Source organism: Pristis pectinata, chromosome 16, assembly GCF_009764475.1.
Source record: "Pristis pectinata isolate sPriPec2 chromosome 16, sPriPec2.1.pri, whole genome shotgun sequence".
Lineage (NCBI taxonomy): Eukaryota > Metazoa > Chordata > Chondrichthyes > Rhinopristiformes > Pristidae > Pristis > Pristis pectinata.
Window position 1 is genome coordinate 37298498 of NC_067420.1, and position 17816 is coordinate 37316313.

Here is a 17816-nt window from a genome sequence, read left to right on the forward strand (position 1 = left end):
GGGCTGTATTATAGACCCCCCCAATAGTCAGTGGGAACTTGAGGAGCAGGTGTGTAGAGGAACTGCTCATAATTTTAAGAATGATAGGGTTGTATCAGTGGGAGGTTTTAATTTCCCAGGTATTAACTAGACTACCCAGAGTGTTAAGGGCCTGGACAGGGTGGAATTTGTGAAATATGTCCATGAAAGTTTCCTGAGTCAATATATAGAGGACCCTACTCAGGAGAGTGCAATACTGGACCTTCTCTTAGGGAACGAGGTAGAGCAGGTAACTGAAGTGGCAGTCAGGGAGCACTTTGGCTCGAGTGACCATAATTCTATTTGTTTTAAGAGAGTGATGGAAAAGGATAGGACAGGTCCACAGGTTAGGGTTGTAAACTGGAGCAGGGCTAATTTTGGGGGAATTAGGCAGGATCTAGCAGAGGTTGATTGGGTGAGCCTGTTTGAAGGGAAAGGAATGAATGGCAAGTGGGAGGTTTTTAAAGAGGGTGATATCAAGAGTCCAGGAGCAGCATATTCCTGTTAGGGTGAAGGGTAAACCTGGCAAGTTTAGGGAACCTTGGCTGACGAGAGATATTGAGGCTCTGGTCAAGAAAAAAGGAGGAAGCATACATTGGGTTTAGGAGGTTGGGGACAAGTGAATCCCTTGATGACTATAAAAAGATTAAGAGTACTCTTATGAGGGAATTCAGGAGGGCAAAGTGAGGGCATGAGATGGATCTGGCAGGTAAGGTTAAGGAAAATCCCAAGAGGTTCTATAGCTCTATTAAGAGTAAGAGGGTGACCAGGGACAGAGTGGTTCCCCTTAGAGATCAGCAAGGCCACCTATGCCTTGAGCTGCAGGAGATAGATGGGATTTTTAAAGAATATTCCTACTCAGTGTTCACTGAGGAGAAAATCATGGTTGCTCAAGAGATAAGGGAAATAGTGGAGATGTTTTGGAGAACATTCATATTACCAGGGAGGAAGTATTTACAGACTTACAGTGCATTAAGGTGGATAAATCCCTAGGCCCTGACTGAGTGCATCCTAGAACTTTGTGGGAGGCTAGAGGAGAAATTGCGGAGTCTCTTGCAGAGATTTTTGCTTCATCGTTAGCAACTGATGGTGGCTAATGTTGTTACCTTGTTTAAGAAAGGTAGCAAGGACAAGGCAGGGAACTACAGGCCAGTCAGCCTGACATCAGTGGTGGGGAATTTACTGGAGGGAATTCTGAGGGACAGGATCTACCAGCATCTGGATAGATAGGGTCTTATAGGAGGAGTCAGCATGGCTTTGTGCGTGGAATGTTGTGGTTGATGAACCTTTTAGAGTTTTTTGAAGAGGTAAGCAAAAAGGTATTTGAGGGTAGGGCAGTGGACGTTGTCTATTTGGACTTTAGCAAGGTCTAAAACAAGGTCCCACGTGGTAGGCTGTCTGGAAGGTTGGGTCCCATGGAATCCAGGGAGAGCTAGTTAGGTGGATTCAATATTGGCTGGAAGATAGGAAGCAGATGGTGGTGGTTGAAGGTTGTTTCTCGGAATGGAGGCTGGTGGCTAGTAAGGTGCCGCAGGGGTCACTGTTGGGATCCTGGTTATTCATTATTTATATAAATGATTTGGATGCAAATGCACAAGCCTTGATCAGTAAGTTTGCAGATGACATGAAATTAGGAGGTGTTGTTGATATTATAGATTACAGGGGGATCTTGATCAGTTAGGGAAGTGAGCCATGGAGTGGCAAATGGATTTCAATACAGATAAGTGTGAGGTGCTGCATTTTGGAAAGTCAAACCAGCATAGGACTTATACTATGAATGGTAGGGCACTAGGGAGTGTAATGGAATAGAGGGACCTAGGAGTACAAGTGCATAGATCATTGAAAACTGCATCACAGGTAGACAGGGTGGTGAAAAAGGCATTTAGCAAGCTGGCCTTCATCTGTAAGGGCATTGAGTACAGGAGGTGGGACATTATGTTGCAGTTGTATAAGTCATTGGTGAGGCCACATTTGGAGTACTGTGTACAGTTTTGGTCACCCTGTTACAGGAAAGACGTGGTTAAACTGGAAAGAGTGCGGAAAAGATTTACGAGGATGTTGCCAGGTCTAGAGGGTGTGAGTTATAGAGAGAGGTTGGCCAGGCTAGGTCTTTATTCTTTGGACTGTAGGAGAATGAGGGGGTTTATAAAATCACGAGGGGCACAGATAAGGCGGACGGTAACAGTCTTTTCCCCAGGGTAGGGGAGTCAAAAACAAGGGGGCATAGATTTAGGGTGAGAGGGGAAAGATTTGAAAGGGACCTGAGGGGGAACTTTTTCACGCAGAGGGTGGTGAGTATATGGAAGGAGCTACCAGAAGGAGTGGTTGAGGTAGGTACAATAGTATCGTTTAAGAAGCACTTGGATAGGTACATGCAGGGGCGGGGCTTAGAGGGATATGGGCAGAACGCAGGAAATTGCAACTAGATGGGTGGGCACCATGGTTGGCATGGACTGGTTGGGCCAAAGGGTCTGTATCTGTGCTGTATTGCTCTATGACTCTCTGACTCTAGGCTACTTTGCAAGCCTGGCTTATGGTGTCGGTAGGAAAGGAATCCATTAATGGTAAACATGGTAAATACCATTCTATCCTTTTCCTTTAACCGAGAGTCCAACAATAAAACTCAACCAAGAACTGAAAGCACATCACTACATTAAAAAGTCAAATTCGAGCTTATTGTCATACACATAAGTACGTGTACGCACAGATGCAATGAGAAACCTACTTTTAGTAGCATCATAGGCACATAGCATTAGAGACACAACATTCACAAGTAAAACATAAATTAAACATAAATTATACAAAATTGTGCAAGAAAGAACACATTTAGAACAAAAAAAGTCCATTGTAGTGTAAAGTGGTCATAGTGTTGCTATACTGAGGTAGTGACTAGGGTTGTGCAGGTTGGTTCAAGAACTGAATTGTTGAAGGGAAGCAGCTGTTCTTGAACCTGGTGGTGTGGGAATTTAGGCTTCTGTACCTCCTGCCCCATGAAAGCTGTGAGAAGATAGCATGGCCCAGTTGGTGGGGATCTTTGATGATGGATGTTGCCTCCTTGAGGCAGACCCTCATGTTGATACTTCCGATGGTGGGGAGTGATGTACCCATGATGTACTGAGCTAACTATCCGATAGTTAAACTAACCATCATCAGCACCCTGCTATTTTTGGAAAATGGATGTTTTCAAATTGTTTGCCACATTTCCTACATCACTACAGCAGCGATACTTCAGAGGTATGTAAAGCTGGAAGGTAATTGGGATCATCCTGAGATCATGCATGGTTCTAATTGGAAAATCTTATTTTAACAGAACCTCTGCTCCAGTAAGGAAGCTGAAGGATGTAGGACACTACTCCTTGCCAGGCTTCTCCTGCCATTTTACTATTTTGATTTAAGTTAGCAGCACCAGAGGACGGAACAACCAATCAGTGGCACATGTACAAACTTCAGGTTAACAATATTAATAATAGATCACATATTTTTCTAGTGCAGTGACCTGGACCAAAGTAATGTGACAGATATCCCATGTCAGCAAAGTCCTACAGAAAGTAACAAGATAAATCAATAGTTAACTAATTGTTTTTTTATATGATTGAGGGAAGAATGTTGGCCAAGACACCTGCTCTTCAGATAGTTAATATCTGAAAATATGAATGTGTCAATTCATTAGGAAGATGAAACCCTTGACAAATTTATGTCAGCCCCTCAGTAACCATAGATTATGAGCCCTGACTCAGGGTCTATACTGCAACCCACAATTTTATGACTTGCAAGTAAATGCACAACAAAATTGACACAAAATTCAGCTACATATATTGTAGGTGCATATGTCCTCAGAATGCATGAAATCAGTAACAGTAGAGCAATGTATCACATTGGTTTTGATAGCTGGTTGTCACAATTGCTGCAAAGGTTTCATTTGCCAAGCATGTTAATTTTTGTATGATATATTATTAATAATAATTACTAATTTAGATACCAGCTGCTGCCCTATCAGGCGTTGTAACCTTTTTGCTTAAAACAAATGGTAAAAGAATGTAATATCAAATAATAAAACAGCATCACTGAACTATGCACACAGTCTCTGACCAATGCTGGTTAGTGACTGATATTGTAAATTAGTTTAGTCTCTCAATTCTATATCGGTACATAAAGGGAGACTTGTATTTCTAACACACTTTTCACAACCACAGAAGTTCTTATGTATGCTATACTCAGTGAAGTATTTCTAAAGAGAGTCACTGTTGTTTAATTGTGCCATCCTCAAGTACACAGATGTAGCAAAACTGTAATAAAAGCATTTTTGGAGTTCTGTAAAATATGATTGCAATATTTGGGTAATTTTCAAATGAAGTCAGGCTGATAGATTTCTCTCGCTTTTGTTCCATTCTCATAAGAGGCCAGTCACGTATGCAGCAAAAGATCTGAAGCCAAAACCTTGCAGGTTTCAGTTACTTATTTATGACCTCTGAGCTATTGCATCGCATTATCAGCCATCTGCTGCTGGAAAGATGCAGCTCACAACATCATTTCTCTCCCACCACCAGCAGCAACACAACAGTGTCTCTTTTAGTGTCAGCTCTGGGTCAGTCAGTGGCACTCTTGCCTCTGAGTCAGAACGTTCTGCATTTAAATCCTACTGTGGGGACTTCAATGCATAATCAGGGTTACGATGCAGTGCAGCACCGAGGGGGCATTACTGGTGCAAGGCCCCATGAGGATTCAAATGCTCTGCTAAAACAGAGCAGTGCTCTTAGATTTCCTGGCAAGTATTATCCCTTAATTAACCTCATCAGACAGATTATCATATTGCTGTTTCGGAGAGTTGCTGTGGAAATTATCTGCCATGTTCCCCACATTTAAACAGTGACTACACTTTAGAAGTATTTAATTTGCCTTGCAGCATTTTAGTTGTCCTAAAAAATGTGAAAAGCACTATGTAAATACAAGCCCTTTATCCATCCGCATCCCCCTGCCCCTTCCACTCAAATAATTCACAATAATGCGTCAAGTTATATCCAAATCCTACATTGCATAACTTTCAGCAACGTTTAGTCTCTTAAACCATTAACATTTATTATTTTGAGTTTAACTTCCATGGGAGACTACTGCATCAACAATTAAAAAAAACATGGTATAAAAATATCATTGATGTTTCTATTTCAGTATCATAGATAAGCAAGGAATTCACATAGCCATCAGTTAGAATAGAATGGATTTCTACCTATAATAATTTACTTGTCAGAGTACAGAAAATAGTGCTGCGAAAAATGAAGATGGAGGAAGATTTATCTTTATTCACTTGCTATATAAAAATTTTATACCGTTAGAAAATCTTTTCATAGCATTTTCCACAATAAATAAAAGCTATTTTATATGGTGATACAGCAAACCCTAGTTTAACATCATCCAGGTCAAAGCAGCCAAGTAGCCCAGGTTAATCCGACAGCATCTCTCAGAGCCATGACTGCTACCATCAAGGTGGACGAGGTCATCAACTGCGTCGAAACAGCACCACCCGCGAGTTCCCTTCCAACCCGCACACCACGCTGACTTGGAAATATATTGCTAGCCCTTCTTTGATACTGGGTCCAAAACCCGAAACCCCTTACTCAGCAGCCCTGTGGGATTACCTTCACAGGAAGGATTGCAGTGGTTCAAGGTGGCGGTTCACCACTGCTTCTCCTCAGTACCACCAATTAGGGATGGGCAATAAATGCGGATCTTGCCAGCAACATACGGCTCCCAGAATTTTTTTATTCCCAGAAGGCTATCAAAGCTTGCAGCATGATTTTGACCAGCTAGAAAAATGGGCTGAAAAATGGCAGATGGAATCTAATGCAGACAAGTGTGAGGTGTTGCACTTTGGGAGGACAAACCAAGATAAGACTTACACAGTGAATGGTAGGGCACTGAGGTGTGCGGTAGAACAAAGGGACGTGGGAAGACAGATCCATAGTTCCTTGAAAGTGGCATTACAGGTAGATAGGGTCGTAAAGAGAGCTTTTGGCACATTGGCCTTTGTAAAATTAGGGCATTGATTACAGGAGTTGGGATGTCGTGTTGAAGCTGTACAAGACATTGGTGAGGCCAAATTTAGAGTATTGTGTGCAGTTCTGGTCACCTACCTACAGGAAAGATATCAATAAGCTTGAAAGAGTGCAGAGAAAAATTACACGGATGTTGCCGGGACTTAGGGACCTTAGTTATAGGTTAGGACTTTATTCCCTGGAGCACAGGAGAATGAGGGGAGATCTTATGGAGGTATACAAAATCATGAGGGGTATAAGATAGGGTGAATGCAGTGCAGGTTTTTCCCCCTCAGGTTGGGTGAGATGAGAACGAGAGGTCATAGGTTGAGGGTGAAAGGTGAAATATTTAAGGGGAATCTGAGAGGAATCTTCTTCACTCAGAGGGCGGTGCGAGTGTGAAACGAGCTGCCAGCGGAAGTGGTAGATGCGGGTCCATCTGGATAGGATGGGAGGGGTTTGGAAGGATATGGTCCAGGTGCAGGTAGATGGGACTAGGCAGAAGATCAAGTCAGCAAGGACTAGATGGGCCAAAGGGCCTGGTTCTGTGCTGCAGTGCTCTATGACTCTATTCATTTATTATTCCTGGAAACTGCACTGATGTAAAAGACTTGAGTTTCAGCACATTATTTCATCCAGCTCAAAGCATCCCAGTTGCCCAGGCTAATCCGAAAGTATCTCCCAGACCCAATCTCGGATCTGCACCATCTCCATTCACTGCATTTTGCTAGAGGAGGCATAACAGTGGTGCAGCCTTTGGTGCTGCTACCACACTGCTCCTGCAGTCTAGATTCGATCCTGACCTCCAGTGCTGTCTGGGTGAGTATGCAATTTCTTCCTCTGACTGGATTTTCCCCAGGTGCTCCAGTCTCCTTCCGCATTCCAAAGACTTGCCGGTAGGTTAATTGGTCACTGTAAATGACCCTGGATGCAGCGGGATGGCTGGACAATTGAAGGGGGTGGGAGCAGGGACCTGATAGGCCGATGAAAGAGAAGAGTTTACAGGGAAATAGATGGAGGAACGGGACTGATGGAAGTGCGTTGAGAACCGGCATAGACTTAATCTTCCAAATAGTCTCCTAAGAAAATAATCAGCAATAATCCTGGCTTTATTAGAAAACTTTGCTGTAGTTTTGGCCATGTGTTCTGTTTGCTGTCCAACACAGACATTTTGCTGAATAGGTCTGCTCGCTTGAAGACCTGCCATGCCTCCAAGGCATTGACTTGCACAGAGATAACAGTCCTCCCCATGTTCTTGTCCAAGATGTTGACGGAGCTGGAAGAGAAAACCAGGAACTTTCTCTGAAGCATTGCCTTGTGAGGAGTGTTGGGAACCATGATAAAAAAACTGTTTACATACAGTGTTTCCATTGTGCGGGGTGAATTTTTGAACGGGGGGTGGGGGAGGGGGGTTACTGCCGCCTACCTTTGACATAAAAACCACGCAGAGCTTGGAAAACCAGTGTGAATGACAGTTAGCCTGCTTCAGCAGCTCCTCCAGTGGGGCCACAGCACACAGGGGGGAGAAGCCGGACAGGAAATGGATCACTGAATGTGATTTTTAATTATAAAGATAAATGCAGATGCAAGAAACTGAAAATATAAACCTGAAAGGTTAGCAACATTTATTTGAACCTTAATTTCTGTATCTGACCTGGAGAATGCCAGTACAGTAAACTCCAATGCAATTTTAATTCACTTTCTTTTTAGATATTAGGCAGTCGCATAATGAATGCCCCCAGTCAGGGAAATAACCTCACCATACCTATATTGTCAATCTTCAGAATTTTATATGTTTCAATGCCCTGTCATTCTTTAAACTCAGAGTAATGGCACATTCCACACAAACCCTTCTCACAGAGCAACCACTACAGTATTTACATGAGGGGCTGCCTCAAGAAGGCAACATCCTTCATCAAAGATCCCCACCAAATGGGCCATGCCATCTTCTCGCAGCTACCATCGAGCAGAAGGTACAGAAGCCTGAAGTCCCACACCACCAGGTTCAAGAACAGCTGCTTCCCTTCAACAATTCGGTTCTTGAACCAACCTGCACAACCCTAATCACTACCTCAGTATAGCAACACAATGACCACTTTGCATTACAATGGACTTTTTTTTTGTGTTCTAAATGTGTTCTTTCTTGTACAGTTTTGTATAGTTTATGTTTGCATGGGTTTCCTCCGGGTACTCCGGTTTCCTCCAATATTCCAAAAGACGTACGGGTTAGGAGCTGTGGGCATGCTATGTTGGCGCCGGAAGAGTGGCAACACTTGTGGGCTACCCCCCAGCACATTCTCAGTAATGCAAAAAGACACGTTTCGCTGTGTTTCGATGTACATATGACGAATAAATATCTTATCTTAATTTATGTTTTTCATGTGTATATTGGGTCTCTAATGTTATGTGTCTGATGCTGCTGCAGGTAAGTTTTTCATTGCACCTGTGTATATGACAATAAACTTGACCTTCAACTTTCGACCTCATCACATGAATTAACCTCATGAATCTACACACAGCACCTTCAAGGTAAGTGTCTTCTTCCCCACATATGGAGAGCATTGTTCTCTAGGTATGGTCTCATCAAGCTCTGTGCAATTGCAGCAAGAATTCATTGGTCTTGTACTCTGTTATGTAGGACAACATATTAGTTGTCTTCCTAATTGTTTGTTGTACCTGCATGAGGGACAAGCCATTTAAGTCATCAGTCACACCTGGCATTCACTGTCCAGCTAATGAGTCAGCCAGATGGAGTGGTTAGTTTCTTAACTGCTGGTTGTTATAAAACCAATAGATAGTAACAATATCTACCTTAACATATTATAATCCCCGGCAGTCTGATATGTTAGAGAGCTATATTTAAATCCTGAGCATAAAATAAACATTATTTTAAACATTAAGAGAAAGGAAATCATAGCTTTCCAACAGTCACATTGGGCAGTTAAGAATCAATCACATTGCTGTAAATCCGAAGCAAGTTTATATCCTACATTGCAGCAATGATCATACTTCAAAACAAAAATATATCATTGGCTGTAAATTGCTCTAGAAAACCCTGAGATTGTGAAAGATGTTATTTAAATACAAATGTGTTCTTTCTATGCACAGACAAATCACATTAAAAATGCTTCCCTCTTTATTTGCTCAACTTGCGACTAACTGCTTTAGCATTTTACTTCATGAGCTCCCACGTTGTTGGAGGCGCCAACTTTCCATCAAACCCACACCATGTCTGCTCTCTTAACTAAGATCCCATGGTGCTATTTTGAGAAAGCACAGGGGAGTTATGCACAGAGTCGAGGCTAATGCTTAACCTTCAATCAACGTCACTAAAACAGATTATCTTGACGTAATTGCTGTTTGTGGGAGCTTGCTATGCATTGTTTGGCTAACTATGTTTCAGACAATGACCGCAATTCAAAAATACTTCATTGGTTGTATGACACCTTTTGCCATCCTGCAGTTGTACAAATGCAAGAATTGTTAACGATACAAGCCCAAAATTAATTGTTAATGATAAAAGACTGATAATTAATGTAGTAACTTTCCCAGTGCTGGGCTGTGTTTCCCTTCCTCTATGACACATAAACAACGTTAATATAAAATCTTGAGGAGGAGCTGATTGTGTAGGAATTCTTGTTACGGATGATATTTGTAGGGCTGTTTGATGACAAACTCTGACAGAAAACAGTTTAATACATTAGGGAAAGGATAAAAATTTAAAGTGACTCCAGGAAAATGTATTAAAACATGAACTGTTTAGCAGAAAGTCCCACACTTTCAGACATTCACTCCCATTCAATGAGATTTTCACAACTGGTGCAGTAATGTCTGCAGCAGGGAGGTAAAATCATTCTCTGTTAAGGAATGGGAAATACAGAAGCTATCAATTATAAATACAGCCAGTCTCACCTATCCTGACAAAAGAAATTGCTGGAATGTTCATTCCATTCCTCTAATCATACAGTTTTTTTTGTAAAAGTACATATTTTTAAATAGTTTGCATTTTTTATTTATTGCAAAAGCCTCAACGAATAGATGGTGAATTCTTACAATGAAAGCAGACATTCTTCCCAGCTGCCTTATCCTTTGTATGTAATCCTTGGCCTCTGTTCTTTTGTGTCTCTTCCATTTCCTTTGCCTTTTCACTCCCCAGCTGTCTCTTTACTCCCTGGTATGGAGGCTCCAATGCACAGGATCGTAAGAGGTTGTGCAAAATGCTGTAGACTCAGCCAGCTCCATCACGGGCACAACTCTCCCCACCATCAAGGACATCTTCAAGAGGCGGTGACTTAAGAAGGCAGCATCCATCAAAAAGGACCATCGCCATCCGGGACATGCCCTCTTCTCGTTACTACCATCAGGGAGGAGGTACAGGAGCCTGAAGACCCACACTCAACAATTCAGGAATAATTCTTCCCCTCCGTCATCAGATCTTTGAATGATCCATAAACCCATGAACACCACCTTGTTATTCCTTTTTGCACTATTTACTTATTTTTGTAATTTATAGTAATTTTATGTCTTTGCACTGTACTGCTGCTGCAAAACAACAAATTTCACGTCATTTATGTCAGTGATAATAAATCTGATTCTGACTCTTGAATCTCTGCAGTTCACATGGAGAAGGTGCTCCCTCGGTACTGTTCAATACGAAGTTGCAGGACACGTTTTGTTACACATCTGCCTTGAGAGTGAATGGTTAGGTAAGGCAGGGATGGGGGCGGGGAAGTGGGAGATATCAGCTCATGAGATGCACGACTTCAACCATCTAACATTTCAGGCAGTCTCTCTTCCTCTTCCCTCAGCATTCAAAATATCTGAGATTCTCAAAGATTTAAAGCTTTTTTTTTACTCCTTTCTCTCTTATGGACATTCTCTAATCTCCCCTCTCCAATTGGGCAGAAGATGCAAAAGCCTGATTCTTGACTTCACAAATTATCTCGTTATGACATTGCATCTTATTGTCTACCTGCACTGCACTTACTCTGAAATTGGAATTGGTTTATTATTGTCACTTGTACCAAGGTACGATGAAAAATTTGCCTTGCATACCATTCGTACAGATCAATTCATTACACAGTGCAGATACATTGAGGTAGTACAGGTAAAAACAATAACAGAATACAAAGTGTCACAGCTACAGGGAAATGCACTGCAGGTAGACAATAAGGTGCAAGGTCACAACAAGGTAGATTGTGAGGTCAAGAGTCCATCTCATCGTATAAGGGAACCATTCAATAGTCTTATCACAGTGGGATAGAAGCTGTCCTTGAGCCTGGTGGTATGTGCCCTCAGACTGCTGTATCTTCTGCCTGATGGGAGAGGAGAGAAGAGAGAATGATCCAGGTGGGTAGGGTCTTTGATTATGTTGGCTGCTTCACCAAGGCAGCAAGAGGAATAGACAGAGTCCACAGAGGGGAGGCCGGTTTCTGTGATGTGCTGGGCTCTGTCTACAACTCTCTGCAGTTTCTTGCGGTCCTGGGCAGAGCAGTTGCCATACCAAGCTGTGATGCATCCAGATAGGATGCTTTCTATGGTGCATCGATAAAAGTTGATGAGTGTCAAAGGGGACATGCCAAATTTCTTTAGCCTCCTAAGGAAATAAAGGCGCTGATGAGCTTTCTTGCATTCTGTTATTGTTTTACCTTGTTCTGCCTCAATGCACTGTGTAATGAATTGATCTGTATAAACGGTATGCAAGACAAGTTTTTTTTTACTGTACCTTGGTACATGTGACAATAATAAACCAATTCCAATTCACACATTTAAGTAGCTAATGGATATTTTGTTTACAATACATCTTGGCTGAGAACAGCAGCGCTCCTAAAAAATGACAGATGAAAAAAAATCTTTCATGGGTTGTGGACGCAGCACTTATTACCCATTCCTTATTACTTAAGCTATTCTGAGCTGTTCTGAACCAAACACATTGCTGCAGGTATGTAGCCAGAGCAGGTGAGAAGGGCAGATTTCCTGCCCTTACAGACAGATTTTTACAACAGTCTGGTAATTTTATGGCAGCAATTCTGATAAGTTAACCAGTGGTTATACATAGACCATAGAATATTACAGCACTCTACAGGCCATTCGGCCCACTATGTTGTGCCGACATTTTATCCTGCTCTAAGGTCTATCTAACCCTTCCCTCCCACATAGCCCTCCATTTCTTTATCGTTCATGTGCCTATCTAAGAGTTTCTTAAATGTCCCTAATGTATCTGCCCCCACAATCTCTGCCAGCAGTGTGTTCCATGCACCCACCAGTCTCTGTGTAAAAAACTTACCCCGACATCCCCCTTATATCTTCCTCCAATCACCTTAAAATTATGTCCTCTCGTGTTAGCCATTTTCGCCCTGGGAAAAAGTCTCTGACTGTCCACTCGATCTATGCCTCTTATCATCTTGTACGCCTCTATGGTACATTTAAACTTGGGTTCCCATGTCACTAGTACAGGCTTCTGAATCACTGCTGTAAAGGGGCTTCCAATTACAAATGTTCGACCTATGGACACCCTGTATATGTGGCCGAGTATCTGGAAGACCGGCGGAATGAATGGGGATGGATTTGCTGGCTGCTGCAGTGCTGCAGGCATCTTCTGCCGGGTGGGATCAGGACATTTCCACATGCCTTCTCTTCACTCCACGTCACCCCCCCCCCCCCCACCCCCAAACCGCCTGAGCCGCAACAATCAGGGGCTGGATCGAGCCGAGCAGACCTGGGAACGTTGAGCAGACTCACACGTTCACTCAGTGAGGCCGGCTCACGGCCCCTCTTCCTGCGTCTGCTCCCTCTTCCTGTGATCCTCTCTCACACACACTGTTGTTCATTTCCAACTGATGAACAACTCGGGTTACAAACAGTTCTCAGGAATGGAACCCTGTCAAAACCTGGCGACTGCCTATAATCTAAATGAGGTAAACCTATGGTTGGACCACACTAAAGGTACGGTGCAGAACTGAGCTCTCCATTTTATAAAAAGGACATGCAAACAAAAAGGATTAACAAGGCTTATATCAGAACTAGCAGATTATTGCATTCAGAAATGATTGTTCAGGCCAGGACATCTTTCTCTTGTAAGGCCAGGGGGTAACCTTTGTATAGTCTTTTACACAGTAAAACAAATATATATGTGTTCCACATGTGGAGAGTGTTAATATTCAACCTTCTTCAGTCCCCAATAAAAAGCATGCAATACTTCACAATGCAGAATATGAACCAGAATTTGTTTTATGTCACACAGGTGATTGGGTAACCAGAGACACAAGAAATTCTGCAGATGCTGGAATCTGGAGCAATACACAAAAAGTGTTGGAGGAACTCAGCAGGTCAGGCAGCATCTATGGAGGGAAATAAACAGTCAACGCCTCAGGCTGAGACCCTTCATCAGGACTGGAAAGGAAGAGGGCAGAAGCCAGAATAAGAAGGCGGGGGGAGGGGGAGGAGCACACGCAGGCAGGAGGTAGGTGAGTTCAGGTGATAGGCAAGTCCAGGTGAGAGGGGGAAGGTAGGTGGGTGGGGGAGGGCAGGGAAGATGTAATAAGCTGAGAGCTGATGGGTAGAAGAGGCAAAGGGCTGAAGCCAAAGGAATCAGGTAGGAAAGGGCAGTGGACCATGGAATAAAGGAAGGAGGAGGGGAGGAGAGGAGACGGGCAGGTTATCAAGGCAGGGGAAGGGAGCCACAGGAATAAGGGAAGACAAAGGAGTGGGGGGGGGGGGGGGTTGGGAAGAAAGACAAGGGCTGGGGTTACCAGAAGTTTGAGAAATCGATGTTGAGGCCATCAGGTTGGAGACTCCCAAGACGGAATACGTGGTGTTGTTCCTCCAACCTGCGTCTGGCCTCAACGTGGCAGTAGAGGAGGCCGTGTACAGTACCATGCACAGTGTAGTCTTTCATTTCTTGTGGTTCAGTTTGAGCCCATGTGCCCCTAGAATTACCGTTGGAAACCCTGCTCCTTTAAGCACCATATATTGCCTATGTTAAAAAGGATGGAGCAGCAATTCACAAATCTCTTTATAAAACTGCATTATGTTAAACAGTGTAGTTTGTTACTCCACAGCTGTTGGGCCTGAACTTGATCCAACAGTTAAGTACGTTCTTGAACAACCAGCTTTACCAACCATCATCTTTCTAGCATCTAGCTAATGGATATCTTAATCCATAGTTCCTTTAGCTACATGTATCCCAGTTACTCAGGCATTTTATATATCAAAGGATATGTTACGCATTCACCTCATTACACATCCACACCAATCAGTTTGTTTTGAAAAGTCTTTCTCCATGAAGCCCGACTGGTAATCATTTAACATTCCACAGAACATCTAAAACTAGGGCCAATAAATATAGTCAGTTGAAAAGGGAATTCAGAAGAAAATTATTTACCCAGAGATTGGTTAGAAAGTGGAATTTGCTACCATTCAGACTAGTTGAGCAGAACCATACAGAATCATTAAAGGGAAGGCACATGAAGGAAAAAGGAGTCACTGCTGGGGTTGGATGAGGAGGTTCACATGGAGTATAAACACCAGCACAGACAGGTTAGTTTGGTTGTCCTCTTCTATGCTCTGCATTATAATCTATGTACACGATCGATATGGCCACCTGCTAAACCAGGAGACACAAGGGACTGCAGGTGCTGGAATCTGGAGCAACAAACAAAATGCTGGAGGAACTCAGTGGGTCAGGCAGCATCTTTGGAGGGAAAAGACAGTCAACGACTGGGGTCGAGACCCTTCATCTGGACTCCTACTAACCCAGCCTGATGCATCTTACCCTGGTTAACCATTGCTGTCTCGATGAGTTCCAGTGTCTGATCATCATCACACAGATCATAGGGCATGTTCCCATCCGCATTGACCGCCAATAGGTCTGCTCCCCTGTAATGAGAAGAGTGTTAGTAGGTCACTGTGAATTGTGGCATGAAAGTATTCTTTAATTTGCAAGCAACAGAACAAAAACAAACAGCCTCCCTTTGAGACGCTATCAAACTAGCTGCCTCTTTCTCTTTATTCTTCATTTATTCCAGCACTTGGCGTCTTCCTCACCTCGCCCCTTGGAAAGTTATACCCTTATGCTGTATTTCAATATATGGGAGCCACACTAAACAATGGAATTGGCTGCCCTCTTAATCAAATCAGTGACTATAAAGATAATGCAGTTTGATTAAGTGAGTCCAAAGCTAGGTCCAATGTTTTGTGTAATTCTCCTACTGAAGGAGCAATGAAGAGATGAGAAGGAAACTCTTTCCCTCCCCGGCAGTAGGTTAGTGGGAGAGATCATCACTGGGGCACACTAATTAGTGAGTTACCAAAGAAGATGTATCCTTCATTGAAGAGCTTTATGTGGAGTCCCTTCTGTTCAAGTCTATAGCTTTCAGCACAGATATAATCAACCAAAATGCCAGGCTAAAATAAGGACCTTCCCCCTCCTGAATTGAGCTGAAAGGAACTGACCGCTCTATAAGGAGTTTCACCAGGTTGGTGTGTCGACACGTTGCTGCTGCATGCAGTGGAGTCCACAGCTCGTTGTCTGTTGCATCCACATTGGTCCCATGGTCCAAAAGCAGCCTCACCATCTCTTCAAAGTTATCGATACAAGACTGGAAGGGAATCGCAAAGTGTCAAAAGGAAAAGAATGAAAACATATCCTTGGAAACATACAATAAATCCCTGCCTTATAGCACATTCAAGCATGGATTTGGGCAACGTTAGCAAAGCAGATTTTATTGTCCATGTGTATCAATGTTTGCCCTTGTTATGCTGCAATTATGCTTTACTTCTTTTTAAACCAGCTTGCTAACCACCTCAGAGACCCTTGAGGTTAGCCATGTAAAAAAGGCCAGGAATCAGGTTGAGAAGAGAATCCACTAGCATCATTCCTCTGATGCCGTCCCAACTAACTACCATCTTTATTCAATTCAGTTCCCCAGCTGCCAGGGTGGATTTGATCTTTCAACCTCCAGTTGTTAGTGCAGGAGCAAACACACTCCCTCACTGAGGCGTTAATGCCTAGTATCAAGAGGCTTGGACTAGTGATCTGAGAGACAGGTTCGAATCTCATCATGGCAGCTAGGGACTTAAATTTAAGTATATAAATAAATCCAGAACAAAATGAAGCATCAGTTGTGGTGACTTTGCAACTACCAAATTTTCATTAAAAAAAACATCCAGTTCATTCATTTCCATGGAAGGCAACCTGCCATCCTTACCTGATCTGGGCTGTGTGATTCCAGACACACCAATGTGATCAACTCTTAACTGTCCTCTGAAATGTCTAACAAGCCAATACATTTGGGGGCAATTAGGAATGCACAATAAATACAGACCTTTGCAGTGATGTCCATATCCCGTTAATAAATAAATAACACCTAGTTATCTCCAAATCAGATTTGAGGTGCCCTGCCACATGCTCCTGAAGACTTAAACTGGAATGTATCTGGGGATGTGTGTTACTCCTGACATTAATCTATGAATAATTAATAAAAATATATCATAAAAATATTAAAATCAATGTAAAAGACTGAGTACAGTCTGCAAAGCCAGTAAAAGGTTCTGGGTCTTTTGTCACTGTCTCAACCAATGATTACACCAGTACAATGCAATATCCTCAGTGAGGGCTGTGCCTAATGCAACACTGACCAGTCACAGATCAACTACCTTTCTCTTTAAATATTAAATAGTGCTTGATACATAACAGCAGACTTTCTCTCTACTATATATTTCATAATTGGCTCTGGAGTGGGTCTTGAACCCACAACCTTCAGACTGAGGCAAGACTGAAACAACACAGCCTATTCATTCCGTTCTACCACCACCCTCTTCCCCGTTGGAGAAGACAAAAACACATCACTTGCAAAAGAAGAACTGTGTGTTGACAAATGAAGAATCCAATTAACCTTCAGGGGTTGAAAGCGTGCACATAATCATCATCACTTCCCTTGTCTGTAGGCAACTGTCATTCTCTATTGAGCAGTATCATCAGACAGCGCTGTCCCTCTCTTGCACTAATGCTCTTGTTTTCAAGGCTCTCCCTTAACCTCTAACCACCCCTTATGCCTCCAACTCTCACTTCCTGTTCAACATATTAAGCCATTAACCTAATATCTCCTTTTGTCTATTTTCTGGTTGGAAACATTTCCAGTGATATTGGATTTTTTTATTATGTTAAATAATTGATTGATATTAATAGAAAACCTTGCACTTACTGTATATGACATAACCTCAGGATGCACTAAAATATTTTGCAGCCAAAGTACTTTTGAAGTGTAAGAAAGACAGGCAATATACACACAGCAAGACTCCACAACCAACAGTGAGATATTAGCTATGACAATCTGTTTTAGTGATGTTGCTTCAGGCATAAATACTGGCCAAGACACCAGGAAGAATTACATCATTCTCTAAGTTTTATGTCTACTTGAATGAGAGGAAAATCCATTTTAATGTCTTATGAGAAGGACATTACCTCTGACAGTGTAGGACTCAAATATCTGCCCAGATTCTTGAGCTCAAATCTATGGAAATGTTAGGGAGCACAGTGATGCAGCTAGTGGAGCCACTGGCTCACAGCACCGGTGACCTGAGTTCAATCCTGAGCTCAGGTGCTGTCTGTGTGGAGTTTGCATGTCGTCTCTGTGACCGTGTGGGTTTCCTCCGGGTGCTCCAGTTTCCTCCCACATCCCAAAGAGCTGCCTCATTATTCCTCTTTTGCATTATTTATTTATTTTTGTAACTTAGAGTAATTTTTATGCCTTGCACAGTACTGCTGCG

At 42.7% G+C, this 17816-nt stretch overlaps 1 protein-coding gene across 2 annotated transcripts in view; it reads right to left on the minus strand.

The window, feature by feature from the left end:
- The window catches only part of LOC127578840 (protein phosphatase 1 regulatory inhibitor subunit 16B-like), a 140014-nt gene that overhangs the window by 23253 nt on the left and 98945 nt on the right, over positions 1-17816 (minus strand). For both annotated transcript variants that reach the window (XM_052031354.1, XM_052031355.1), the window contains exons 4-5: positions 15501-15646; positions 14821-14924 (exon numbers count right to left, since the gene is read on the minus strand). In XM_052031354.1, coding sequence (XP_051887314.1) covers positions 14821-14924; positions 15501-15646 — 250 coding nt within the window. The remainder of the gene's footprint in view (positions 1-14820; positions 14925-15500; positions 15647-17816) is intronic.